The sequence below is a fragment of the Vipera berus genome (genome assembly GCF_964194415.1).
Source record: "Vipera berus genome assembly, chromosome: 5".
In the NCBI taxonomy this organism is placed as follows: domain Eukaryota; kingdom Metazoa; phylum Chordata; class Lepidosauria; order Squamata; family Viperidae; genus Vipera; species Vipera berus.
Window position 1 is genome coordinate 86,287,537 of NC_138207.1, and position 27,960 is coordinate 86,315,496.

The 27,960-nt window shown below is 40.9% G+C and overlaps 1 protein-coding gene across 1 annotated transcript; it reads left to right on the top strand.

Moving 5' to 3' along the window:
- Positions 1-2,051: 2,051 nt before the first annotated feature.
- On the top strand, positions 2,052-27,207 carry NPFFR1 (neuropeptide FF receptor 1; the record flags this gene model as incomplete). The annotated part of the gene is made up of 4 exons (XM_081328610.1): positions 2,052-2,067; positions 11,550-11,861; positions 24,166-24,265; positions 26,316-27,207. 4 exons carry the CDS (start codon positions 2,052-2,054, stop codon positions 27,205-27,207), a joined length of 1,320 nt encoding a protein of 439 aa, XP_081184736.1.
- Between the last annotated feature and the right edge of the window lie 753 nt (positions 27,208-27,960).

Sequence of the window (27,960 nt, forward strand, 5' to 3'; positions counted from 1 at the left end):
TGCCTGACCCTGGTTATGAAGTCATTTGCTGGCTCGTCAGGAAGCTGGAGTTTCCGAGCGAAGTTCACTCTCCAGTAGAGTTCTGACTTGAGGGGCATGAAGTATTTACTCAGCCCCTCAGTGAGGTCTGCATAGGAGATGGTGGCGACCGGCTCCGGGGTGAAGATCCCCACAGCGGCATCATAAACAGCAGGGCCGCTGAGCCAGAGGAGGGCGGCCGCCTTGGCCCGGTCATCTGTGATCTTCTTGACTACCAGGTACCCTTCTACCTGGCCCAGATGCGATTCCCAGCCTTCTGGGTGGCGGGTATCGAATTCTCGAATGTGGCCGTGGTTCGTCATGCTGTCTGTAATTGAGGTGCCGCTGCTTGCGTTGAATGGAAGTTTGACTTCCAGTGACTTCAGCAAGTGACCAGCTCAGCTAAGGGAAAAAATCTCTTCTCCCCTTAGGTAGTGACTTCAGCTAAGCAAGCAGCATCCCATCCTCGTCGCCAGTGCTTTGACTAAGAAGCAGGCGAGACAGCTAGTTAACAGTTTAACTTTTTATTCTGAACCAGGCAAAGAACAAGGGAACATGACATCTATTTATACTGACAGCTGCCGGCGGATCGACCAATCCGGGGTGAGTCTGCTCCCGCGCCGTGGTCGCCGCCAATCGGGTTCGTTTGGTTTTGACAGCTCGGAGCTGTCATCTGTAGCGCGTGTTGAGCTGTCAATGGTTGGCGCTTGCGCGGTTTCGCCCGGCAGCTTTTGACAGCTGTCAAAAGCTGCCGCGGTTTTACCTCAGCTCTGTAACTTCTGTTTAACTTAATGTAATAACAATTAGTAAATACACAACAAAGATTTCACCCAGTAAGTCTGGCACAATGTAGATAAGAAGGGAGAAAGCAGAAGTAGCTAAAAATGTTCCCTTTGGGGTGTTCCCCTAAAGACATCGTACGTTCCCGGGTGGCTTAGGACATTGGGTGTTTTCCTTGCTGTCCTTTCATCACCCTGCATCCATGACTCTGCAAGTGCCCGAAGACAACAGGGCCATCTGCACATATTCACAACTGACATTTCCTATGCTGTCTCCAAACCTTCAGGAGCAAAAGTCATCCAAACCTTCAGGAGCAAGGGTTAGATTAGACTTTCTTGTGATACTATACGCTCCGCCTTGAAAATTCTTTCCTCAGCCCATTTGATAAATGAACAGTCCTAGCAAATGTGTGTGTGTGTGGGGGGGATTATTTATCTGTAGTTTGCCTGATGTCACCAACTGTTGTAACCATGGTAGTGGGAAGAGGTGTACCCCCTCCTCCTTTTCAGACTATCCTGTCTTCTCCCCTTTTCCAACGTACAAACTGACTCAGACTGACAGGAGCAGCTTCCACCCGTTTGCCTCCTGGCTGAGCAAAAAACCAGAGGAGAGAGATTCAGAGGCTCAGGAGGGCGAGATAGCATAACTGGGAAAAAAAGGTAGTTTAGCTGTGATTTCTGAGATTTCTGAGATTTCTGCCTGCTGCTTTGCTGTGGATAAATACCAGCAAGTTGGAGTTGTTCCTCAGAAGGAGATGGGACATATAGAAGAGACCCAGCTTTGACCCATTGCTCTGAGGTTGGGGGCCGACAAGGATTTCAAAAGGACCCTGTCCAAAACGCATCCCAGAGTACGCAAGGATATTTCCCACCTCCTTTTAAATAGGGGAGGGGGAAAAAATTGAAAATCTCTTTTATCTCTTTCCCTGCAGTTCTGAGGACTTCAGCTTTTCTTAACCAAGTGCTGCTTGCCAACACCTGCTCTTGAAACGGAAAGACAAGATACATGACGTTTAGGGAAAAATAAAAGTGTAGAAAGAAACAGTATCTCAGCAAACCATCGGCAGCTCTCAGACGAACTGTAGGGATAGTCTCAGGCTACTTTCCCCAGAAACAAATAATCCATTTTTCTTGCCTCTGTGTAAATAAAGAGTAAGCCTCTGAAAGGAAACCTTATGGAGCAGATCTCGACTCACTGCTGAGCAATCGGTTCAACCGATACCTTTGGAGAAGAAGCTGAGAATTAACCACAACATGGAAAATGAGGAAGGTAAGGGACTCCAATTCTTCTTCTTTTCTTGGAAAACTTGGTTTGTTTGAGTGTAAGCCTGTTAAAATCCCGGTACTTTGTTTTCTCAAATGACTAATTCAAAATCTGTAAAAATCCAGGAGTTACCTGAGATCAGGTAGCAATCCCAAATAAATTGTTTCTTAATTTTTTTCCCCCATGTGGAAAATCTGATTAATTGTTAGAAAGACGGAAGAGAGTATAAATGAAAAAGATCCGTCAGTGTTTGTTTTCTTGCTTTTATAGCCCATACATTCTGAATGCTTGAGAAATCTACACGTATCTCACCCATTTAATTTGCTTTAGCTTATTTAATTTCTAATTCATACACTTTCCAGGATAGATTAGGTTGCCATTCCAGGATAGACTTGGAGTATTGTATTATACTAACCCATTGAATCTCCAGGAAATAGGATAGATTATTTGGAGTATATGGCTTGAAGCATTCACTATGAACATCTGCTAAGTATAGTCCCTGATGCCTCTATCACTCCTCCAACACCTGTTGCAGGAAATGGAAGGGGGGGGAACAGCCCATCCCATGTACCTTTTCTTAATTAGAGTATAAGTATAAAATCAGAGAAGTTCCAAAATATAAAACTCTGGCAATCCATTCCTGTTGTCCATTCATAGAGAAATAGTTGTCCCACAACTGAGCCAGTGCAAGATCTAAGTCATTTTGAAATTAATGGAGATGACAAGGACCAAACATTACCCTTTTCCAGAGTTTTTAATGGTTGAATGGCTAGAGCAGGGGTAGGCAACTTTGGCTCTTTTATGACACATGGACTTCAACTCCCAGAATTCCTGAGCCAGCCATGCTGGCTCAGGAATTCTGGGCGTTGAAGTCCACGAGTCATAAAAGAGCCAAGGTTGCCTACCCCTGGGCTAGAGGCAATAAAATGGTTTGTTCCTATTTCAGCCATGTTTTTGGGTAACTCCATAAAAGTAAATACCTGTTTTGCTTTTGTCTGTGTGTATGAGTGTGGGTGTGCGCGCGCGTGCACGCGTGCATGGCATCCCTATCCCTATCTGCATGATGATCTCTATGTTCATTGCCATCTTTTGAGAAATAAATCTTGACTGTTTAGATCAGGGGTGTCACACTCACAACGTCACATGATGTGTTGTGACGTATCGCGACTTTTTCCCCATTGCCAGCAATGGGGTGGGTGCGGTTTTGTCATGATGCATCCGACCCGCGGGCTGGCAGTTCGACACCCCTGGTTTAGATTCTTAATTTCATACTTGGGGATTTGCAACTTTATCAGATACGACTTTATTGTAGACCAGGTACAACGTCTCTCTCCTTACAGAACATACAAAAAATCAAGCCCTATGTGTATGTCTGTTCTAGAGTGTAAATTCAAGGCATTTTCTTCAATGGAATTTTGGCTACTTTTTCCCAATCTTGAGATTGGGAAACGTCTGCTCACTGTTTATATAATGGCTCTGTCAAGCCTGAAAACTGATTTTCTTGCCTCATCAGCTTCAGCTCTTAATCTTTCCACCTTCATGAAGAACACACATCCTTCATTAGGTTCATTTTTCTCTTAAAGTAACTCTTTGATCGTGTTTGGGATACCCAAATGTCTTCTACATCCACTGCTTATAGCATTCCTATAGCTTTTTTCTAAGTTGAGAAAGTTTCAGAGGTGTCAGCTCATATTTGGATTTTGGTTTTCTGAGAAGAATATGGAGACTTAAAATACTTGTTAAACAAGAGGTGGCAATCTATATGCTATGGCTGTGTTTGAAATTGCACTAGTAGCATTTGGTGACAAAATCAAATTTTCAGCAAATCCCGAAATCAGTCCCAAATCATGCTGCCGAAGTATGCCCATTTTGCCACCACTGATCCAATTTGTGTGTATTTTTAGACTTTCATTGCCATCCTAAAAATGGCACACTCTTTTTTCACCATCTCCTCCCAGTAATTTCTCCATCTTTCTGACAGCATCCTCTGTGGTCAGTGGGAGCAATTTTCAGCCTACAATCCAAGGAACATTTCCACCTTTACATTTATTCCTTTGTTCACACAACTTGTTATGTCCAAAGAAATAAACCTTTTTTAAGGTTGGAAGTGAAGTCCTCCTTAACATAGCATGTTGACACAATAGTCAAATTCCCACAATATATTCAACTATAAATTAGCCAAACACCTTGTAGTTAAGTCTAGTGTACTGAATCTCCTTTCATTCTGGTCTAGTGTACTGAGCAACCCACAACCTACAAACCAGGGCTCTGTTCTAGAGCCAGTGCTCTTCAACATCTTCATCAACGATTTGGACGAGGGGATAGATGGGGAACTCATCAAATTTGCAGAAGACACCAAGCTGGCAGGAATAACCAACACTCCAGAACACAGGCTTAAGATACAGGAGGATCTGGAGAGTCTTGAACACTGGGCGCTATCTAACAAAATGAAAATCAATGGTGAAAAAAGTAAGGCTCTACATTTAGGTAGGAAAAACCAAATGCACAGGTATAGTATAGGAAGTACCTTGCTCAATAGTAGTAATTGTGAGAGGGAACTCAGAGTCCTAGTGGACAATCACTTCAAAATGAGCCAGCAGTGTGCTGCAGCTGCCAAAAAAGCCAACACAATGCTAGGCTGCATTAACAGAGGGATAGAATCAAGATCACGTGAAGTACTAATACCACTTTACCATGCTTTGGTAAGGCCACACCTGGAATACTGCATCCAGTTTCGGTCACCACGATGTAAAAAAAATGTTGAGACTCTAGAAAGAGTACAGAGAAGAGCAACAAAGATGATTAGGGGACTGGAGGCTAAAACATATAAGGAACGGCTGCTGGAATTGGGTGTGTCTAGTTAGTAGTTTAATGAAGAGAAGGATGAGGGGCGACATGATAGCAGTGTTCCAATATCTCAGGGGCTACCACAAAGAAGAGGGAATCAAGCTATTCTCCAAAGCGTCCGAAGGCAGGAAAAGAAGCAACAGATGGAAACTAATCAAGGAGAGAAGCAACCTAGAACTAAGGAGAAACTTCCAGTGGAACAACTTGCCTCCAGAAGTGGTGCGTGCTCCAACACTGGAAGTTTTAAAGAAGAGACTGGACAGCCATTTGTCTGAAATGGTATAGGGCAGACATGTCAAACACAAGGCCCAGGGGCCGGATCCGGCCCGCGAAGTGGTTTCATGTGGCCCGTGAAGCCATTCTGGAAACAGTGAGGGCACAGCCCCCACTGCCTTGGCCCTGGCCCAGAGACCCTCCTTCTGCCAGAGACCCTCAGATCTGTCCCACTCCTGCCCAGGCCCCCATCGGCACCCTTGATGCCAATCATGTAGAGCTGGCCATGCCCACCCAGTAGGCCATACGCACTCTAGCCACGCCCACCCAGTAGGCCACGCCCACCCTGGCCATACCCACCCGGCCCCTTGAGGGCAACTGCAATGCTGATGCGGCCCTCAATGAAATTGAGTTTGACACCCCTGGTATAGGGTTTCCTGCCTGAGCAGGGGGTTGGACTAGATGACCTCCAAGGTCCCTTCCAACTTTATTATTATTATTATTGTTATTGCTTTGTTTTCTGCAATAGTAGGCTATTCATGCAGGCCAAAGATAAGATGAGGGATTTGCAGGAAAGCCCTACAACTAGCTTGGAGTTTCTAGAGGACCTCAATGCTTTCATAGGATTTCTTGCAGAGAAGCTCACTCTGTTCCTGCTTTTAGCTCAGCACAGATTTTCTGTTCAAGGGGGGTGCACTTCACACGTCTTGGTTTTGGGGACAAAAAGATGACTCATCTTTCTCTCTGGTAACTCCTCTGTAGAAAGCTGTTGCTTTCTTTGTTCCTACTACAGACTCAATTAATATATATTCCTTGAGTGGAAAAAACTCTCAAAGTCCCATCTCTAGAAGTGATCTGGCTAATCATGGCTGAGGTCTCTTTCTGCAACTATAGAGTCAAAGCATCGTAGATGAGAGATGCACTCAAATCTTATTACAGAATCTTCAAGGGTTGATCAAATCTAGTACAAAAAGGAGCTACAAATCCTGCTTGATTTATTTATCATCAAGAAAATATTAGAAAAAATGTCAGAATTACATTGCTTAAGTCTGACACTAAGTTTAATTTTCCAAGCTGATGGAGCAGAAGTCAGAATATCAGCATTTTCAAATTCCATGTGGAGTGCATGGAGCTGGCAGATGAATAGTTATATAACATCTGAGATGACAGACCAGGTATCAGTAAATAAGGACTGCCTTGGCATGAGCAACAAAAGATCAAGTACCATCTAAAAGACTAGCATACTTATTAGGATATAAACCAGTGTTCTCAATTTGCTGCCCTTCAAATATTCTGTAGCATTGAGGAGATGGCAAGAGAGACTTGATTGGAGGAGGCAGTCATAGACTTGTGCAGACTAAAATCTGTTTTCAGACAGAATAGTCCTACACAGGTTTCCATAGAAGTAAGTCCTGTTTCTTATACACTTACAGTAAGTCCCAATCAGTTACTCCAAGTGGTACAATTACAGCCTTTAGTGTTTTCTTTAGGTTAAATATTCCTTTAGGAAGAAAGTTCTGAATACGAAGGTTATGTGTTGGTCCTTCCTAAAACACTGCTTAGTTCAATTAATTTTCAAGCATTTGTAAGTGTTCCCATAGGAGAGGATATACGTAGGGTCAAGGTTGAACTTTTAGAGTTCTTTGTGGTCTCTGAGCTTGGTTGTTTGCTTGCAGATGTTGCATTACCCAACTAGGTAACATCAGCAGTGCAAGGGAGTATGGGTTGCTGCCTATTTGGAGTGGGGGGGGACTGTTCTTCCTTGGTGGTTTGTTTCCTTGTTAGGTTTTCTTTGAATGGTGGGAAAATGTGGTTTATCTCTACCTGTCTATTGATGGCTGATTTGTCTGAATGACAAGCTGCCATGAATTCTCTAGTATTTTTAGATTTGGCTTAGTCTAAGCTACTGATAGGTTCCTAGTTGAAACTGTGGTTGAGTCTGTCCTTCTGTTGTGAGATTAAGTTTTTGTTATGTCTTCTGAAAGCAGTTGGTGTTTATGCATGTGCTCTGTAGTCTTCTACCTGTGACTGTTGCAGATCTTCTACTGTATATTGTACCTGGACCCTGTTTTTTTTCTTCTTCTTGGGCTATTGGCTTATTTTGTTTGCTTAAAATGTTTTGGAGAGCTTTAGCTGGCTTGTACGCTACAATGATACTTCATGGTTCTAGCAGTCAATTGTTTGTTTCTGAGATGTTTTTGAAGTATGGAAGTGTTATCCTTTTCACACATTGTACTGGTTGTGTTATGAAGCACTTTTTGATAAAATTGTGTTGGTATCCATTTGGTCGGAAGATGTTGCATAAATGGTCTGCTTCTGCTTTCTGCTGGTTCCAGTTTGCTGCATCATGTTTGTGCTTGTTTGAGTAACATTCTTACATAGTTCCTCTTATAAGAGGTTGGGGGCAGGAGGATACTGGGTTTTGCCGATTAGATAGATTTGATGTTATAGAAATTGCTCTTATATATTATTAAATAAAAGTAAAAAGTTGAGGTTTTATGTTATTACCTTATTCTACTGCAACAAAAGGAGTCGGAAGTCAGCACTTTTTTTTTCTTTTTCCCCCTCTGCCCTGCACTTCTTTCTCTTCTCCTTTTTCTCCTTATCTTTATTTTTCTTTGTATGTTTTGTCTTTTATATTTTGATAAACCAATGAAACGTGTTACCTAGGATACTATAGGTTACTTTCTGAAAGACTTGGGTTCCCGTTTGTCATTGTTTCTTGTGCTGAGGAGGATATCCAGGGGTCAGTGCAAGGCATGCAGCCAATGTTGTCATTTTCTTCTTTCCTTGTGATTATTATTTCCCCAAAGGTGATGGTTTCATGTGTTTTTCCCCTGATTGTACTTTTTTATTATTATAAAGTGGTTGTCTGCATAATGCAGGGGTCTTCAAACTTGGCCCTTTTATGACTTGTGGACTTCAGCTCCCGGAATTCCTCAGCCAGCTTGCCTGGCTGAGGAATTCCAGAAGTTGAAGTCCACAAGTCATAAAAGGGCCAAGTCTGAAGACTCCTGACATAATGGATCCATACCTTTGGCTGTATCCATGGGAGTGCTATATTTTTTTGACACCACATTACGGCCTCTGTTATGAGTCCTATGAGTGGCGATCCCATATGATTTGTTTGTATATTTGTCCATCAAACTGAAACTAGGTAGTGCAGCAAAGGATGATGGGATCCATTATTCGTGGTATTTCAACCTTAGTGTCTTTGGCTAAGCTGGGTGTGTTGTGTAATACTGATGCAACCAATTCTTTCACTACTTCTAGATCTGTGGACACGAAGTGTGTTGTGACATTCAATGAGAAAATAACATCACATTCTTCTGTTCCTAGGTCTCTGATTTTTCTGAAGACACTGTCGTGAAGAATTGACAGAATATTTATTTATTTAATTAATTTCTATGGCTTCCCATCTCAGTCAAACGTCTCTGGGCGGCTTACAGTCCTACTTGCATAAAACAGACAAAACAACTTTAAAAGAATCCAAAATAAATAAATTCAGATAAGAGATGGTGTAAATAAATGCTGATTCTCCACAGGAGAACCCTGCTAGCTTGCAATAATAGTCTTTTATTAATAGTCTTTTTATTAAGGGGGTGTTTCCAAGCATCTTGATTTGCCTGCTGAAAATAACAAAGATTGAAAACCATTCTGCTTACACAAAGACCTCTGCAGTGGCTGAGTTCCAGATCTGATACCGTGCTCTCTTCCTGTGGATATTCACAACACGGTTAACTGAATCAAAAGTGGTGGTTCTGGCAGTTTCTATTCACAGAAACTGGATACAATAAAATAAAATCACCATTCTGTGAACAGAGTTGTACCCATAGTTTCTCCAGAACTTGCATAATATTCCATGTGAAACTTTAAATTTTGGACCTTCATTCAATGGATGAAGGAGGCCAAATTGTCAAATAAGCTAACAGAACAAATAACAAATGTTCTAAATTGTTCCATTGTTCTAAAATCTGTCTGGGCAATTGTCCTAATTTATGTCCTTTGTGTTGCTTACTCTGTGGGTTGATTACAGATAGAGCATAAACGGAGGTGCACAATGTAAACTCACGAATGGAATTATTATGCATTTGTTGCAAATTGATACAAAGGATGAAAACTCATCAATTACATAGACATTCAAATGGATCAAATGTTTCAATTATGTAAATTTGGATTGAATGGAATTGGGGGATAATGGATACTGTTCAATCTTCAGGAGAAACTGTATTTGGCAGGCATATTCTGTGCTGTCAGGCCTTGGAGCCTGCAGAAATTGATTTTTTCAGCTTTTTTCCTATAAGACTAACTATGCAAAATTAATTGATTGACTGGTTCTAGAGGTTTCCCACACCATAACTGAATGAAATTAATTTAACCTCTGTGCACGATAGGGTCTCCTTCTTTGGGTCAACTGCCTATTTTGAGGGGTATTTTATTTGTTTATCTATCTATCTATCTATCTATCTATCTATCTATCTATCTATCTATCTATCTATCTATCTATCTATCATCTATCTATCTATCTATCTATCTGTCTGTCTGTCTGTCTGTCTATCTACAGTATCTATCCAATTTATATCTATGTCATAAACATGTCATTCTTCTATTTACAACACATTAATCCAAATGTCTGAGTTATGTATGTTGTGGCAACATTATTTTTCCTTCTTTCACCTGTGTGGCATAATGTTTAATCCTTTTCACTTCAGGGTAGCTTAACTATTGAGAGTGTAGAATGATGCAGAACTGGTAATTTCAGGATTTCAGCAACTACAAACCATCTCTGAATTGGCAAATTCGACTTTTCCTTGACATTCATTATTAAATGAGAAGCTCACATACTACAAACTGACATTTTCTTCAGAGTGCTTAAAATAAGGGGACAGAAAATCCTCATGCTTGGAAAATAATTGCTTTATTTTCCATAGTCTATCTGGTTGCTTTGAAAAAGAATCCATGGCCCTGAGATGATCAGGGTATGGTAAAGTCGAGATGGTGACCTTGAATCTATATATTATGAAAACTCTTGTTGTCATGACCTTTAACTGGGAGGGAGGGAGGAAGGGGGAAAGGGGAAAGGAAGATTTTTTTATGCCCCCCCACCAGCTTCCCACAAGAAATCTCAATGGGAAAGCCAGAAGGAAGTCAGATATTGCTCCCACTACCACTGCTTCCCCCCCCCCAAGGTCATTCAGATTCTCACTTTAGATAAGGAAATATCTCTGAAATGATGACTCAATGGGACACGGGTTCTCTAGGCTACTAAAATATACATGTAGTAAACTAAGCCAGATTGTCTAACAGTGAGGGATGATGGGAAACAGAATCCCACAAGTGTAATGGTATGGGGCAGGGGTAGGCAACCTTGGCTCTTTTATGACTCATGGACTTCAACTCCCAGAATTCCTGAGCCAACCATTCTGAGGGGAAAGGGAGAGGTTTCCAAGCTGAGCCATGCTGGCTCAGGAATTCTGGGAGTTGAAGTCCACAAGTCATAAAAGAGCCAAAGTTGCCTACCCCTGGTATGGGGGAATGACCTTGAGAGAACAGGGGGGAGAGTCACAGAGAAGGGAAAAGTTGGATAAGAGTATGTGTATATCACAAGTAGGAATATTTCTGTCTGGCCTCTACCTTTCTAGCTGGCTTTCCCCACCAAGCCCTGAGATAGAGTGAGGTTGGAGCCCAGACATGGTTTTATTGGATGCATGGGGGAAGTGACTGCTCCACTTATCTGAAAGCAGGACTGGCCCTTTCTGCTTTTTGAACCTGGTCCTTCTCAACATTCAGGACTCCTACTTTCACAGCTTAACTATCATGTTACAGAGATTGTGACTCTTTTGGTTTTGAACAACAAAGATAATTAGGGAGCTGGAGGCTAAAACATGTGGAAAACGGTTGCAGGAATTGGATACATCTAGTCTGGTGAAAAGAAGGACTAGGGGTGACATGATAGCAGACCAGTATTTGAGGGACTGCCACAAAGAAGACGGGGGTGGGGTCAATTTATTTCCCAAACCACCTGAAGGCAAGACAAGAAGTAATGGATGGAAACTGATCAAAAAGAGAAGCAACATAGATCTAATGATAAATTTCCTAATAGTGAGAATAATTAATCAGTGGAATGGCTTGCTTTCAAAAGTTGTAGTTGCTCCAACACTGGAGGCTTTTAAGAAGACACTGGACAGCCACGTGCCTGAAATGGTATAGGGCAGGGGTAGGCAACCTCGGCTCTTTTATGACTCATGGACTTCAACTCCCAGAATTCCTGAGTCAGGAATTCTGAGAGTTGAAGTCCATGAGTCATAAAAGAGCCGAGGTTGCCCACCCCTGGTATAGGGTCTTCTTGAGTAAAGGGTTTGACTAGAAGAACTCCAAGGTCCCTTTCAATTCTGTTATTCTGTTTTTGTCTTCCTTCTCCATCACAGGTATCATTCTGCGCCCTACCAAGAGTAGCCCACCATTCTCTAAGAACACAAGCCATGGCGAGACCTACAAGGGGAACTCCACCTTCTCCCCCTACTATCAACATTCTTCTCCAGTAGCATCCATGTTCATTGTTGCTTATGCCTTTATCTTTTTCATGTGCATGATTGGCAACATGTTGGTGTGCTTCATTGTGCTAAAGAACCGGCAGATGCGAACAGTCACCAACTTCTTTATCCTCAACCTAGCGATCAGTGATGTCTTGGTGGGGATTTTTTGCATGCCAACCACACTGGTGGACAACCTGATTACAGGTAAATGAAGGCCAAGAATATTCAGAGAATATTGAAAAGGGGGGAAACGAAAAGAAATGCTAAGATTCTCCAACATATGTAGGGTTGCTAATTAATTTACAAAGAGGTTAGACTTTGGGGTTTTATGATTTTGGAGAACATCACTAGCTCTGATATGAATGTCTTACAATTTTAAAATATGAAATGAAGTGATGCAAATTTTCCATAAAAAGCATTATTGCTCCAATAGTATTTCATTTTACTTGGAAGTGCAGTCTTAATTTTGTAGCTCAGGTGTCTGTGGCACAAATACTAGTTTGAGATTTTACACAGTGTTTAGAGTTGTGAGACAGCACAGGTGCAGGGCTTTTTTTGTCATAGAACGTACCGGAACAGAGTTCTGGCACGTTTTTTCGACAGATTTTCCAGAGTTGCATTCTTTTCCTATTGTTTCCCTTCCTATCCTTGTTTGTTTTTGAAAATGCCCCGCTGGTGGTTCGGTGCGAGCGGGGTTGCCTCCGGCACTGTCTACCTCCTCTAGAAGGAGCCATGAGGTACTGGAGCACCACAACCAGAGCGTGGCTTGATTGGCTGGGTCGGACCATTTGGTGTGAAGCCGATGGTGGCGGTGAGAGATAGATAAACATGGAGGCCATCTTTCATGAGACGGTGAATGCCTTTTGCCTTCCCTTACAGAAGGTGCGGTGTGAGGTTAAAAAGAGGCAAAGCGAGAGGAAAGAAAGATGGCTGACGTGGAAGCTCGCCCGAGAGCGAAACTTTACTGTTTCGGTTCCTTGGGTAATTCAAAGGCTGGGATGTCTACAAAAATCTCTTTTTAGTCTTTTATGCTTTATATTCAAACTACAGAGGGGAGGAATGAGAATAAAGCCAATGTCTTGTGATTTGGAGGCATTATTATTATTATTATTATTATTATTATTATTATTATTATTATTATTTTAATTAAAAAGTTTTAAAATACATTTTTAAACATAAACCCCGTCCCCCCCTACCCCTAACCCATACCCTAACCCACCCAATACCCCTACCTCCCCCAGCCCCCCCCACTTCCCAAAGCAGAATACAGGGTATTATTTTCACAATCTCAATCTAAAATATACTAACTAACTATAATTACACTTTAAATCCAGTTGTGCTTTAACTCTCCTTAAACATCATAATATATCTCCATTACAAATATTCTTCACATATTCCAAATTCTACCATTTCTATCTGATTCAAAACTTTCAAAATCCATTCTTCTATAATAAACAAATCAGCCTTCTTCCAATATCTTAAAGATCTTACATATTCCACTAAATTACTTTAACTTTTAAAATTGTAATCTTTTACAATTCAACCATACATAATAATACATTGCATCATCACAACCACATCTTCAACAATTAGACTAACAATTTAAATACATACATACTAATTTTTAAGATCTACTGTAAATAAGGTAAAGGTAAAGGTAAAGGTTCCCCCGCACATGTGTGCTAGTCGTTTCCGACTCTAGGGGCCGGTGCTCATCTCCGTTTCAAAGCCGAAGAGCCAGCGCTTGTCCGAGGACGTCTCCGTGGTCATGTGGCCGGCATGACTAGACGCCAAAGGCGCACGGAGCGCTGTTACCTTCCCACCGGAGTGGTCCCTATTTTTCTACTTGCCTTTTTATGTGCTTTCGAACTGCTAGGTTGGCAGAAGCTGGGACAAGTAACAGGCGCTCGCTCTGTTACGCGGCACTCGGGATTCGACCCGCCAAACTGCCGACCTTCTGATCGACAAGCTCAGCGGATCTTGATTATCCTACAATCTTTAACAAGTTCCATTTCTAAATCTTATTTCTATCAAAGTCCTCCATTAATCTCTATTATTATTATTATTATTATTATTATTATTATTATTATTATTATTATTATTATTATTATTATTATTATTATTATTCCTTAAATCTAAATGCAGCCCATGTCATTCTTTAAATAATCTTGATCTTTAAATAAAACCAAAGATTGCACAGCTTCCGAAACTATTTCTTGTAACCATCGCTCTCCTTTTGCCTTTCCTTTTTGACTTCTGAGGATGACGGTAAGCCTGCTTTCAATACATTAGAATAAAAATCACGTTCCTTCCCTACTGTATTAAGACAATATCTTTCTCCAGAATAATTCACCACAATCCCCGATGGTATCTCCCACCTGAACCAAAGCTGTTGGAGGCATTATTATTAATAATAACATATATTATGTATTGGTCAGATGTAAAGGTAGACCTACAGTATAAGGTTTAATCAGATCTACTTATTAAATTGGGTTTAACTTGAAGGTAAATTAAAAGTAATCTGTTCACTGACAAAGTTTCAACTTAAATTTGTTTCAAGTCAATATCTATATTAAAATCCAAATGTAAATTTTTCCACCTTGTTTGACATCTTCTTAAAAATAATTCAATCTTTTACAAGCAACCAAATTTTGTTTTATTGGGCCAATTACTTTCCACATAGAAAGCTGACATTTCCACTCATTAAACTAAATGGGTATGCCAGTGGTAAATTTCCCAAAAAATTAGTAAAATGCCTTCTTGTAATTTAAAGCCACGCAGTGTATGGTAACATTAATAGTATTAACTTACCTTGAACAAAATCTTAGTCTTTCAGATACACTAAAAATTGAAGGATTTTTTTTCCAACTACAAAGTTAAACCTTGTAGGATACGTGTGTGAGTTCCGGTACCTTTTTTTTTAACAACAAAAGCACTGCACAGGTGTATTACTTGCCTGCATTTTCTCAGGGAAAAGAAAGTAAAACTTTTTACTTTTATAATTAAATGGTATGAAGACTTTCCCTGAAGAGGGAATTATTATGAAAAGTGATGGAACATGTGGTTTGGACATTGAGTGGAGACTTGTACTTTTATGTTCTTTCTGAGATATTTATTTATTTATCTAATTTATATAGCAGCTCATCTCACAAGCAAGTGACTCTGGGCAGCGTACAACACAACTATATTACTGAAAGTGTCCTAGACAATATTTTATATGCTTCACTGTGGATGATATTTATTAGATTCAGGTTTAAGGGAAATACAAGAAAAGATAACGGGATGACAGACAATTCATTTGCTTTCAATCCCTTTGACCTAAAATAAATAATAAGGAAAGGTTAAAATGCAAGCATTGCAAATAAGATATGGAAATGAATTAGATGTTTTCCAGAGACTTCAGATACCTTCTCCTTTATTAACATAATCCTCATTCCAACAGAGCAACTTAATTGTATATCTCTTTTCAGAAATTCTTCAGGGCACAGTTTATTGATAGCTTTTCACTGATAGGTGGAATTATCTTGCTATATGGATAACTCTTAGACCTTTACTTGGGTAAGACAGCCTATGAATTTTGCCTGTTTCGAAAAGGGAAGCTGTTTAGTGGGGCTTAGGTTTACAAGATAGGTCCAGGCTGTTGGATATGCATAATCTGGAAAACAGCAAAGACAAAGCCAGATAATATCATGAAGTGAACATCTCCATGGGGACATCTTCAAATGTCCTGGCTACAAAGATAGAAGTCCAGTCAGTCCTCACTCAGTTGCCTGTGATCTGTGTAGCAGAATATTTGGCCTTTGAAGATGCTAGTATGGTTATTGTTGACACATCAGAAAATCATCTGTCAGATCATTAAACCCTGAAACCCAAACCTGACCTGCAGATATAGGTATTCCTCAACTTATGAGTACAATTGAGCCCAAAATTTATGTTGCTAAGCAAGAAATTTAATTGAGTTTTGCTCCATTTTATGACTTTTCTCACCACATTTGTTAAGTGAATCACTGCAGTTGTTAAGTTCTTAAGTGAATCTGGTTTCCCCATTGACTTGGCTTGTCAGAAGTTTGCAAAAGGGGATCTCATGACTCTGAGACATTGCAACCGTCATAAATGTGAGTCAGTTGTCAAGCATCCGAACATGTTGTGATTCAGGGTCAGCCTGTGGGTTCGGCAGTTGGGTCGGACGACTCAGAGGAGGAGGGGGGTGTTGAAGACCTTGCTGAGGGGGTTGAAGATCTTGCTGATGATAGCCCTCAGCCAGGCCCCTCCCACTTGGTCACCACGGAGACCCAGCTGTGTGAGCCTGACAGTGTGGATGAAGATGACCCACAGCTGGCCCTGTTCAAGGACGCCCGACGCAGGAGGCAGTCAATTAGGAGTAAACAGAGGAAGGCAATGGGGCTTCTCGGAAGGAGGCAGAGAGAAGCCACGCCCTGAACTCTATATAAGGGGAATGTCTGGGAGGGCTGGTTTGCTGAAGGCAACCGCTTGGATGGTTCATGTTTCTTTAAACTTCTGTTTCTTGGTTCGTGTCTTGTTTGTTTTTGTTGCAATAAATTTGGCAAGCGTATTCCAGCCTCTTGCCGTTTGTGGAGGGGTTGTCCCTGCCTTTTCTGCAGGGCCGGTAGCAGGCTGGTACAGAACAGAACAGAACATATATCACGTGACCATGGTGATGCTGCAATGGTCATAACGGTCGTAAGTCACTTTTTTCAGTGCTGTTGAATTAGAATTCCACATTTTTGTGTGACTAATTAGCAGAACTGAAGATATATTTATTTTCTTCATAGTAGAGCTACAAAGGAGTTCAATCAATATAGAAAGATGGAAATGCTTTTGAAAATGCTTTTCCCTAGCAGCTATTAATCTTGCTTTTTTGTAACAAGTAACGAGGAACTTGCACTTAAGCCGCCCGCTGGCACTTTAAAATAGAACAGATTTTTCAGGCAAATTTTGAGTGAGTGAAAATATACACTATCTTGATGTGTAAAGAGTTGGACATCTTAAAAGCATATTTATGCTTCTGAATGTTGATTAGCTCTTTAGAGCTAAGTTTGAGAATCCATCCAGCACAGTCTAATTTTAATCATACTGCATATCTTGCTTTTAATATATTTAAATGTTAAGAATTATATTATTTTTATAATGATTGCATTTTCATTGTTGTTTTCGTTTGATACTGTACTCAACCCAGAGTCACTTCTTGTAAGGAGATGGCTATACAAATTTAATAAATAAATAAATGAAAATTTACACTAGGAACCCAGGACAATATTATTTTTGCCATATATTCCCATCAAATAGTGTCATTTTCTCTCTTTGTTTTAAACATTTGGTTTTCTTTTATTTATGTGTTGTCAAAGCAGGTGGTCTCATCTTGCTGACCTTTGCTGATCTGGGATGATGCTCAGGAGGGTCAGGCTTGGTGTGAATAAATCACCTCAGGAAATCTGACTGTAGGCTTGTCTGAGAAATTGGGGGGGGGAATCCCAGAAGAAGTCAATGATGAATGTATTTTTCCTCTGCATATGATTTCCAAGAAAACTATATGGATCTGTAGATCCAACCAGGAATCAAGGTCAAATAATTACATGTTGAAATAGATGTGATCTTTTTTCACACTGTGTTGAGAGATGGCAGGGCACAAAAGGAATTCATAAGAAGGGAAAATTCAGAATATATTTTTGGACAGACTCGTGTTTCATTTGCCAGCAGCACTCATGTGAAATAAATTTCCTCTGATGATTTTCTTTACAAAACAGTATCTTTATAATGAATAGGCAAACCACTTTGTCTATCAAGAAACAAGGTATATTTACTTCTTTTATGAACAAAACAGAAAAAAGTGTTATGACTGAAAGCAGATGAGAATTTATTTCCAGGACATTTTCCCCAGACTTGCTAAAATGACAGTGATGAGGTTCAGTTCCTGTCAGCCTTAAAAGGTAGACTAGACTAAGAAACCCAATGCTATATAGGTCAGTACTTTTATTTTAAGGTTATAGTAACAGAATTTTGTGAATTTTAATGTGCTTTCTTTTCCTGCCCTTTATTTCTAAGTGCCTGCCTGAGACCAATTTTGATCACATGACCATGGGGATGTTGCAACAGTTGTAAGTGTGAAAAACAGTCATAAGTCACTTTTTCCAGTGCCGTTGTGTTTTTGAATGGTCACTAAACAAATAGTTGCAAATCAAGGATGTTATGTGCTCCTGGCCACTTTCCTTCGTGACCAAAGGCAAGCTCGCCTGACCAATAACCAGCCAAGACACAGTGATAGCCTTTTGTTTCATTTATTGCAATAAACGGGAAGAGAAGTTATCAAAGCTTGGTTCTCTCCAAAGTTTCAACCCAAAATATTCCCTTCTTTATACAATCCTGTCCCGGCCGCCACATCCCTCCTCTTTCCCCATTGGCTGAGGTACTATGAGGTTACACTCTTTCCGACCGCCTCCTACCTATTTCCTGCTACATACTAAATCATACATCACATGTACATTAATAATATAAAATTTTAGACATATTCAGTTGTTGGTTTTGAGTTCTGGGCCCCTTAGAACAATAGATTCTTTTCTGTTTTTCAGTTTAGTTAAGTTTTTCTGGCTAGCGGCTAGCCATTTCCTCTTACAGATGTTTTTATGTCTTCTTCCTTTCCCACTCTTAAGACCCAGCTAATTTTTGTCTACGTATTTATCTTACATCCTGCCTTCATGCTATCCTTTCCTGCTTCCCAGCCATTATAGTTTTTGGTAAGCTTGTTTGTCCAAGCAGTAAGTTTCCACTGCAGCAAATTCAATTTTAAATTCCTCTTTCAATATTAAATTTTGAAGAGCTTGCCTTTACTTCTATCAAAGGACTACCTGTATTCTTCACTTTAACAAAGGCAGAATGAAACTGACTAAGTAGCAAAGATCCAGCCTTCTGCAATTAAGTAAAACAAAATAATAAGGAAATTGCACCAAGTAACTGGGGGATAGGCATCTCTTCCCATTAATATTTCTGCATTTGCTGACAAGAAACAAGAAAGCCAGTTTGGTCTAGTGGTGAAAGCACCAGGCTATAAATCACAGGACTCTTTGGGTTCAAGTCTGACTTTGGCAAATTTAAATATCATTTAAATATTTAAGTAAAAATAGTGGGTGACTTTGGGCCAGTCTCTTTCTCAACCTAGCTCACTTCAGAGTGTTGTAGAGGAGGAAAGATTCTATGAGGTATGTTCACCACTTTATTTATAAAAATAATAAAGGCAGCCCTAAAAAAAAGTCTTTAAAAACCAGAAAACAATGACTATTTCCAGCAATTCTGTCAACTCTAAAAAGCAGTGTTTCTTATCAATAAAACAGCTCTCTTTACACAATCAAATATAACCAGTTTTCCTTATGTAGTCCCAAGACTCTAACAGCAAATTAGAGCCCTAAAAAGTTCTGAGCCACAATTCAAATTCCACATAAGGTATCTTTCTATTGCCTTGTTGCTCCTGTTTTGTAAGTTGAAACAGAAAGATTTGTGTTTTAATAAAGTGTGACCTTTATTATAGCTCCATCTTAGCTCCATCTCTCATATCCAGGGCTAAAAGTTTTCTGCATTCTCCTCTGAATGCTGTACGCTGCCCAGAGTCGCTTTAAAACGGGAGAAATAATAAATAAATATATACGCCCAACATTGTTAAACAGGCTTCAGAAACAATACTCATACAGGAGTAGCTGACCATGATTATGTGAGACATGGAGACCCCTAGTGGAGACTGCAAATATAAACTGAGCTTTTGCTGTAATTTTGTAATAGAACGAGCTTTCTAATCAGTGCCATAATATAGGTTTGTGCTGCTTTGTTTTGGTATTTACATTTGCAAACCCAAATCTCTGTCCATAATAAAATAGTAATAACTTGTCTGGAGTGTCCATGAGGGGGTGGAGTAGTGATCAGAAAAGTAAAGATGACAGCTTCTTCACCATCCCTGCAGATATCCCTGTAAACAGAATTGCCAATCTAGTAGAAATGTTTTTAACTGATTAAAGTTTTTTTAAGACGTTTATGCATTCCTTAATCTGATGCCTCCCAGATGAGATCAGTCCCAAATTTATCATCCTGGGAATTTGGGAAATTGAAGTCTGACTTTTGTGGAATATACCTATTTATTTGCTTGTTTATTTGTTTTATTGAAAACATTCATAAAGCCACCCATTTTATGTCAAACTCTGGCAGCTCTCAATCAACAATGAAAGCAACATTACTAAAAACAGCATGCATACATTTACTAAAACTATAAACATTCAAAATCTGACATCAAAGTTAAACTTCCAAAATCGTTGCTTGACAGCAATACAATTTTATTTCGATGAAATAAATGATAGCCCTCTGCAATGCCCCCTTCAACTTTTGATTATGATGAAAGTTCCATTTGGCGCGGCATCTTGCTGGATCTAATGGAGAAATTGAATAGAACTGAACGTTCTGTATTGGCCAAGTATGATTGGACACACAAGGAATTTGCATAAGCTCTCCGTGTACATACAAACGAAGTGATAACCATAGATACCAAAAGGAGAAGGTAATAGACAAGAAGATGAAAAAGGAAAATAGCAATTCAGTCCTACTACATGGGTAAATGTCCTTAGGCAAAGACAGGGCTGTGGGAATTATATATTTAGCAGAGTGATAGGGGGGAAAACTGTCTCTGTGTCTAGTTGTTTTGGCATGCAATACCCTATAGCACAGTGATGGCAAATGTTTTAGAGACCCAGTGCCCAAACTGCAACCCAAAACCCACTTATTTATTACCGGGTGCCAGGTGGGACATTGTCCACTGGGTGGGCATGGCTGTGGTGGTCATGGCTGACTGGGTGGGTTTGGCCAAAGTGGGTGTGGTGACCTCGATGTTGCTCGTGGGGAGGGACGCCTGTGGGGGCTGGACAGGGTTGGTGGAGATCTAGGGGTTCTCTGGCAGGTGGGGCGGTGGGCAGGAGGCTCATTCTGTGGGATAAGGCAAGGCAAGGCAGGGTGGGGGTGCCACTGCCGCAGGGCAAGGCGAAGCAGGGGCCGGGGTGGCTGCTGCCTGACACCATCGGCCCCCACACACAGAGGGCAGCGAGCGCATGGGGGCTGACGTTGTCCGTCAGCAGCCACAGCCTTCCGGCTCCTTGACTGGCACACTCTGGGGCTCCACAGCTCACCACCAGCAGTTCAGAGAAGCTGCCTCTGAGCTGGACAGTTGGCCGACAGCTGAGGAGGCGATGCAGTGGGTCATGCCTGGGAAAAGAAGGGAATGCGAGGCCAGGAGAGATGGGACAACGGGGGGAGGTAAACTGGCCGTGCTGTGGCCATGTGGGACCTCGGGCAGCTGATTGAAGAGGGATGGTTGCCATCTCTGGGACATAACACGCATGCCCACAAAGAGGGCTCTGAGTGCCGCCTCTGGCACGCATGCCATAGGTTCACCACCACTGCTATAGCAGCATCTCGAGGGGAGGAGTTTATTGAATCAGAAGCTAATTCTATCTATTGCTGTCTAATTCTGTCTTATTCTTCTAGAAACAATTCAAATCACTATTGATTTTCTGAATTCAGTTTTGCAAAGTACTTTATTTCCCTCCTATCATATCAAGGATATGTATAATTCTCGCTATGCCAGGGTGCATTGTCCCAGGCTGCATTGCCGCTTGCTCCAATTAAAAAGATATTTTTCAAAAAAGGTTTGGAAGATAGTAAGTTAGCACCATCTACAGTTTTTGATCAACCATTTTACTGTTTCCATTCTATATATTTATATTTCTATGTTTTTTGTATGCTTTTACACTGTTAGCTGACAAGAATTTATAGCTGATGTACAAAAATTATAAGAGCAAATAAATAAATCAGAGACATTTTATGGATTTTTTCACCCAACTGTGTTGTAGATTATTCTGTTCTATTAAACTCAGAATTCAACCAATCTTAGAAGGAATCATGGCATTTACTATTTTTTACTCATTATTGTCATAAATGAAAACCATCTTCCAAATTCATACATTTTTGGGCCTTATCCATTGGACTCCACCAGTTGTACAAATGATATCTTAGACATGGGCATGCTCAGATCCAATTGAAGTAATGGATTTCACTATATCTAAAGGTGCATTTCAGATTAATGAATCATCAATCAGTCAAAATATATTTACAGTCTGAGACCATAGACCAGACATGTCAAACACAAGGCCCGGGGGCCGGATCCGGCCCGCGAAGTGGTTTCATGCGGCCCGCGAAGCCATCCTGGAAACAGTGAGGGAACGGCCCCCACTGCCTTGGCCCTGGCCCAGAGACCCTCCTTCTGCCAGAGACCCTCAGATCTGTCCCACTCCTGCCCAGGCCTCCATAGGCACCCTTGATGCGAACGATGTAGAACTGGCCACGCCCACCCAGTAGGCCATACGCACTCTAGCCATGCCCACCCAGTAGGCCACGCCCACCCTGGCCACGCCCACCCAGCCCCCTGAGGGCAACCGCAATGCTGATGCGGCCCTCAATGAAATTGAGTTTGACACCCCTGCCATAGACAATAAGAGAGGAGCACACAACACAACTTCTATTTTTAAAAAATCATGAAATTGTGAGAAAATCCTAAAATAATTTTTCAATTATGTTCCATCTCATAATTCTAGCATTCATGTAAATAGATTTTCTCCATGACCATCTATCCCTAACCTGATCTTTCAGGTCTTCCAAACGTCCCATTGTCACTGTAACTAATTCTATCTACCTTGCTGTTAGCTGTCCTCTTTTTCTCTTTCCTTCCATCTTTACTGCATTTTCCAGAGAGCTGGTTCTCTGCATAATATGTCCAAAGTAGGATAATTTGAATCCGGTCATTTATTTATTTTATTTATTTATTTTAATCCCATTTATATCCCGCCCTTCTCCGAAGACTCAGGGCGGCTTACAATTTAAAGCACAAATCAATGTGCTTAGCAATAGCCTTCATTCTATGTATATGCCTGCTTATTAGGGCTTTCAACCCCCCCCCCACCAAGCGGCATTATTACCAAGTCAGCTTATTGCCCCCAACAATCTGGGTCCTCATTTTACCTACCTCGGAAGGATGGAAGGCTGAGTCAACCTTGAGCCTGGTGGGACTCGAACCTGCACTAATTGCAGGCAGCTGGTGTTACTTAAGGAGGCATTAGCCCACTGCTCCACCAAGGCTTCCTTAATTTGTGCTTCAAATGAGAATTCAGTGTTGATTTGTTCAGTGATCCACTTGCTTGTTGGTTGGTTGGGTTGTCCACAGTATTCTCAGAAGTCTCCAACACCACCTAAAACAATTAGCTGCTAACAATTAGTAGCATGAGGGAGGAACTAGACAGGTTGGGGCCACTGTTTTGATTACAATAAAGCAGCAGTTGCCAACCTTTTCTATACCCTGCACCCCTAAAACGCTTCTGATATATTCTTGCACCCCAAAAGTTCAAAATAATGGCAACAAATTATGCATATACACTATAATTTTGAAATTTCTAAACCCAGGTTTTCGCACCCCGTGGAATATCGTCTCACACCCTCAGTTGGGAACCCCTGCAATAAAGCATTCAAAGCTTACAGCTTCAATCATAAAATACTTTAAATAGCTGAGAGCTGGCTATTCTCTAAAGGAGCCAACCATGTGCTTAAATGAGAATATCAGTTATTCTAGCTTTGTACTTAAGCTCCCAGAGATCAGTCCACAGAATTTGGTAATACCTCTTCGACCACAGTCATGTGCAGGTAAATACAAGTGTCCATGTGCAACATTCTAATAAACATGGATTAGATGGATAACATAACATGTAGAGTCCCTCAGGTAACAAAACTTTGATTTTTAAAAAAATACTTTATTAACATGTGATTCAGCAATTCTTTTTTTTTGTAAAAGTTTTTATTGAATCTTATAAGGTTGGGGAAGGGGTAGAACCAGGGTAGGAATTAAGGTTCAGGGTGGGGTTAGGATCAGGATTGGGGTAGGGATGGGGTTGGGAACAACACTGGGGTTGCCCCGCAATAAAATTTTCAAGCTTTAGCAAACAGACTGTTGTCCAGGTACATATTTTCAGTTATTGCTAATTAATATAATTGTAAATAGCTGTAATGTATATGCTAAACGATATTCATAAACAGTATCAGTTGGTCAATACATATCATTCTCCTTACTAATATATATTTAAAATAACGTATCACATTCATTTCTCGCTAGTTCGTTTTCCTAACCATTGGTAAAATTTATCCCATGTTTTAAAATAAATTGAATCCTCTTTCTGCAATTCTTAAAACAAGGCAAAATCTTGAAAGGTGAAGTCAGATGAGGATGTAAGCAGGGCTTTTTTTGTCATAGAACGCCCAGAACGGAGTTCCGGCACCTTTTTTTGGATGGAACCTTGTAGGGTAGGCAAGGCGGGTTGTATGACGTGTGTGAGTTCTGGCACCTTTTTTTTTTTTTTTTTACAAAAAAAGCACTGGATGTAAGTATATTATTAGGATGTTCTGCTTATCATTCCAGGCTGGCCATTTGATACTTTTATGTGTAAGATGAGTGGGTTGGTCCAAGGCATGTCCGTCTCAGCTTCCGTGTTCACCCTGGTGGCCATCGCAGTAGAGAGGTAAGCTTGCCTCACTAATTTTCTGTTCTTTCCCTTCAATCTCAAAATGAAGCTATAGAGTCACCTGACATTCTACTGATCTGAAATGTGTTCTCTTGGTTAATCTTTCTCTTCAAGCTCCAAAAAAACCCCTCTTTGCTGCCTGAAGCAAAGAGCAGAATAGTCTCTTAATTTTAAAAAAGCTGGGTTAATACATTTTAAAAGATGATTTAGCCAATACTAAGTATTATTCATGCATCTCTTTTTTATAACTGTAGATTCTGTTAAAGTGAACTCTAGATCCTAGCCCTTATGAACTCCCCACCACCACCACTTTATCGATGACTTTGGTTAAAAAAATATATTTTGTTATTCTTATAAAATTTCTATCAAGAATTTATGTTAATATATAGGATGAACCTCCTAGGTGGTGGGATGTTGCTTAATATATAAACTTAAAATCAGGAGGAGTCTGGTAACACCTTTTCTGACAAATTTTATTATATTATATTCCCCCTCCATCTGCAATTGGATTAAAGACTTTCTCAGGGACCGGTTACAAACAGTGAGGGTCGGACCTGTTTTATCCACCCCCCTGAAGCTTTGCACCGGCTCGCCACAGGGCTGCGTGCTTAGCCCCTACCTGTACTCATTGTACACATATGATTGTGTATCGTCCGACCCATCTACTGTGATAATTAAGTTCGCCGATGATACCACCGTAGTGGGTCTTATTACAGGTGGAGATGAAACAGCATACAGGGGGGAGGTACAAAAACCATCCTTATGGTGTCTGGAGAACAACTTGCACCTGAACATCGGCAAGACGAAAGAGATGGTGCTAGACTTCCGGAGGAAAAAAGAGGAACCTGCCCTTTACATTGGGGGGGGGGCTGTGTGGAGAGAGTTTCCTCCTTTAAATTCCTGGGAGTCTACCTCTGTGAAGATCTTACCTGGAAAGTTAATACAACCCAGGTGGCCAGAAAGGCCCAATGGAGACTCCGCTTCCTCAGGGTCTTGCTGAAGAACAGGGTAGAATAACGGCTAATGACCCTCTTTTACCGGTCTACTATAGAGAGTGTCCTCTCGCACTGTATTGTGGTTTGGTATGCTGGCCTGACAGCCACGGATAGGAAAGTATTACAGAGGGTGGTGAGCACAGCACAAGACATTGTGGGCTGTCCCCTGACACCACTGGATGACATCGCCAGGGAAAAGTGAGGAAAATTCTCAGGGATGACTTACACCTTGGTCGGTATCTCTTTACTGTCCTACCATCAAGTAGGAGATACAGGAGCATAGCCAGCCGTACGAACAGGCTGAAGAACAGCTTTTATCCATGGGCTGTCAGGCTCTTGAACAGGAAATAATTTTATAATTTTATGCATGACTGACTTGCGAGGCTGACATAGTGTAACAAGATGGAGGGTTTGTTGTCACTGTGAGTTGTGGGGTGGGGGCACGAAGGGAGGCTCAGCCAATCTCAATGTATACATGGTTGTACTTTGACAGTAAAGGTTCATTCATTCATTCACCCATTATTATTTTTATATATATATTAGGATTATCCAATCACAGCAATTCCTACAAAGTAGGTTGGGCTGAGTAATAAAAATTGACTGCTTTACTACAGAAGAAGAATCTGAGTCCATGTCTCTCTTAATATTTTTTTTCTTTCCTTAGTACACCTATACTTTGCTGATGACAGCTTGTAATCAAGTTTAAACAAATATTTCTTTTAATGTTTGTTGGGTTGCATGTTATAGTGAGCACACCAGGCACAAGACCTCCCAAGGCAGCGGTAGGCAACCTCGGCTTTTTTATGACTCATGGACTTCAACTCCCAGAATTCCTGAGTCAGCTGACTCAGGAATTCTGGGAGCTGAAGTCCATGAGTCATAAAAGAGCCGAGGTTGCTTACCCCTGTCCCAAGGGAACGAAAAGATGCCACTTCCCAGTAGATTGTTAAGTAGACATTCTTCTGTTCCATGTTACAGCAAACCACAAAAGATGGCTTGTTTCAAACAGCAGTTCCAATATTTGAGCAGACTGCTTTTTCTTTTTCTTCCAGGTTCCGCTGCATTGTGTATCCTTTCAGACAAAAACTAACTCTGCAGGCAGCTCTGGTCATCATAATCATCATTTGGGTCTCAGCCTTAATCATAATGTGCCCCTCTGCAGTTACCTTGACTGTCACCCGAGATGAAAACCACTTCATGCTGGATGCTTATAACAACTCCTACCATTTTTACTCCTGCTGGGAAGCCTGGCCAGACCCGAAAATGCGCAAGATTTATACCACAGTCCTTTTCTCACACATTTATCTTGCCCCTCTCATCGCAATTGTAATCATGTATGCTCGGATCGCCTTCAAACTCTCCAAGTCCTCTGTACCTGTAAGAGGCTCCCAGTCAGAGGACAGCAAGGGAAGAAGGATCTCTAAGAGGAAAATAAAAGTTATCAATATGCTGATTATGGTGGCATTGTTCTTCAGTCTCTCTTGGCTGCCACTTTGGACTTTAATGCTGCTGACCGATTATGGGAAACTGACTGACCATGAACTCAGCCTCATCACGGTTTATTTTTTCCCATTTGCCCACTGGCTGGCTTTCTTTAACAGTAGTATCAATCCAATCATCTACGGCTACTTCAATGAAAACTTCCGGAGAGGATTCCAAGCTGCCTTCAAAATCCAGTTTTGCTTGGCAGAAAAGGAACATCAAGAAACATATTCTGATCGTAGCCACAGTAGATTTCTTTTTAGAGCACGCAATCGGATATTCGTTGAAGTTCAAGGCTCTGATTCGGTGCAGCCCTCGGATTCTGGAGAAAGCAGTGTTTTGAAAACAGGATTGTTTCTTGCCAAAAATGGGCAGGCAGTTCACCGTGGGCTGAAGGTGGAGGATTTGGACAGTAAAAGTTGCTCTCCCAAAACTGTTAGCATCCCTGCTTGGAACATCTGAGCATATTTCAAACTTCTTTGAAATGATGAGTTGACTTTACTAGATGTGAGATATTTTCAGAATACAGTGGCACCTCTGTACTCATAGTTAATTGGTTCTGGCAGGCATAATAAGTACCAAAAATGATGAGAACCAAATAAATTTTTCACATAAGGAATAATACAGTGTGTCACAAGGCAGCCAACACCAACAAGTTCTGGCTTGTGTGTTGAGTATCAAACAAATGATGAGTATCAGGAAACAATTTTTTGCGTCAAAATACACTGAGTACCAAATTTGATGAGTTTCAAAGCAGTTGAGTACCAAGATACCACTGTATGCTCATAGCCGTTTCAGAAACATGCTTTAAGCAAACTATGAAGATCAAATACTTTACCACTGTTGATACTAAGGAAAGGATGTGAGGTGTGGGAGATGTTCCCATCTTCAAATCCCCACTTTTGGTTGCATAATATGGGACAGATGAATGCTTCTAATGTGTTTCAGTCTACCATAATATCTTTCTTCTTTCCTGCCTCTCTTTAAAGGAAAATCAAGTATAGTTGGAGGAGGAAGGTTGTGGTGAATATACATTGATAATGCAAATACCTCATCCAATGGATTCCACTGGCTGTGCTACTTCAATGAAAATAATAAACTTTGCATCATACGCATAAACAAGCATAAATTGTTTAGTTGTTGCTCAGAATCAGCACCGCAATGATTCCACTATTTTTTCTGAGATTACCTCAGGTGATTAAGGCAACAGGCTAG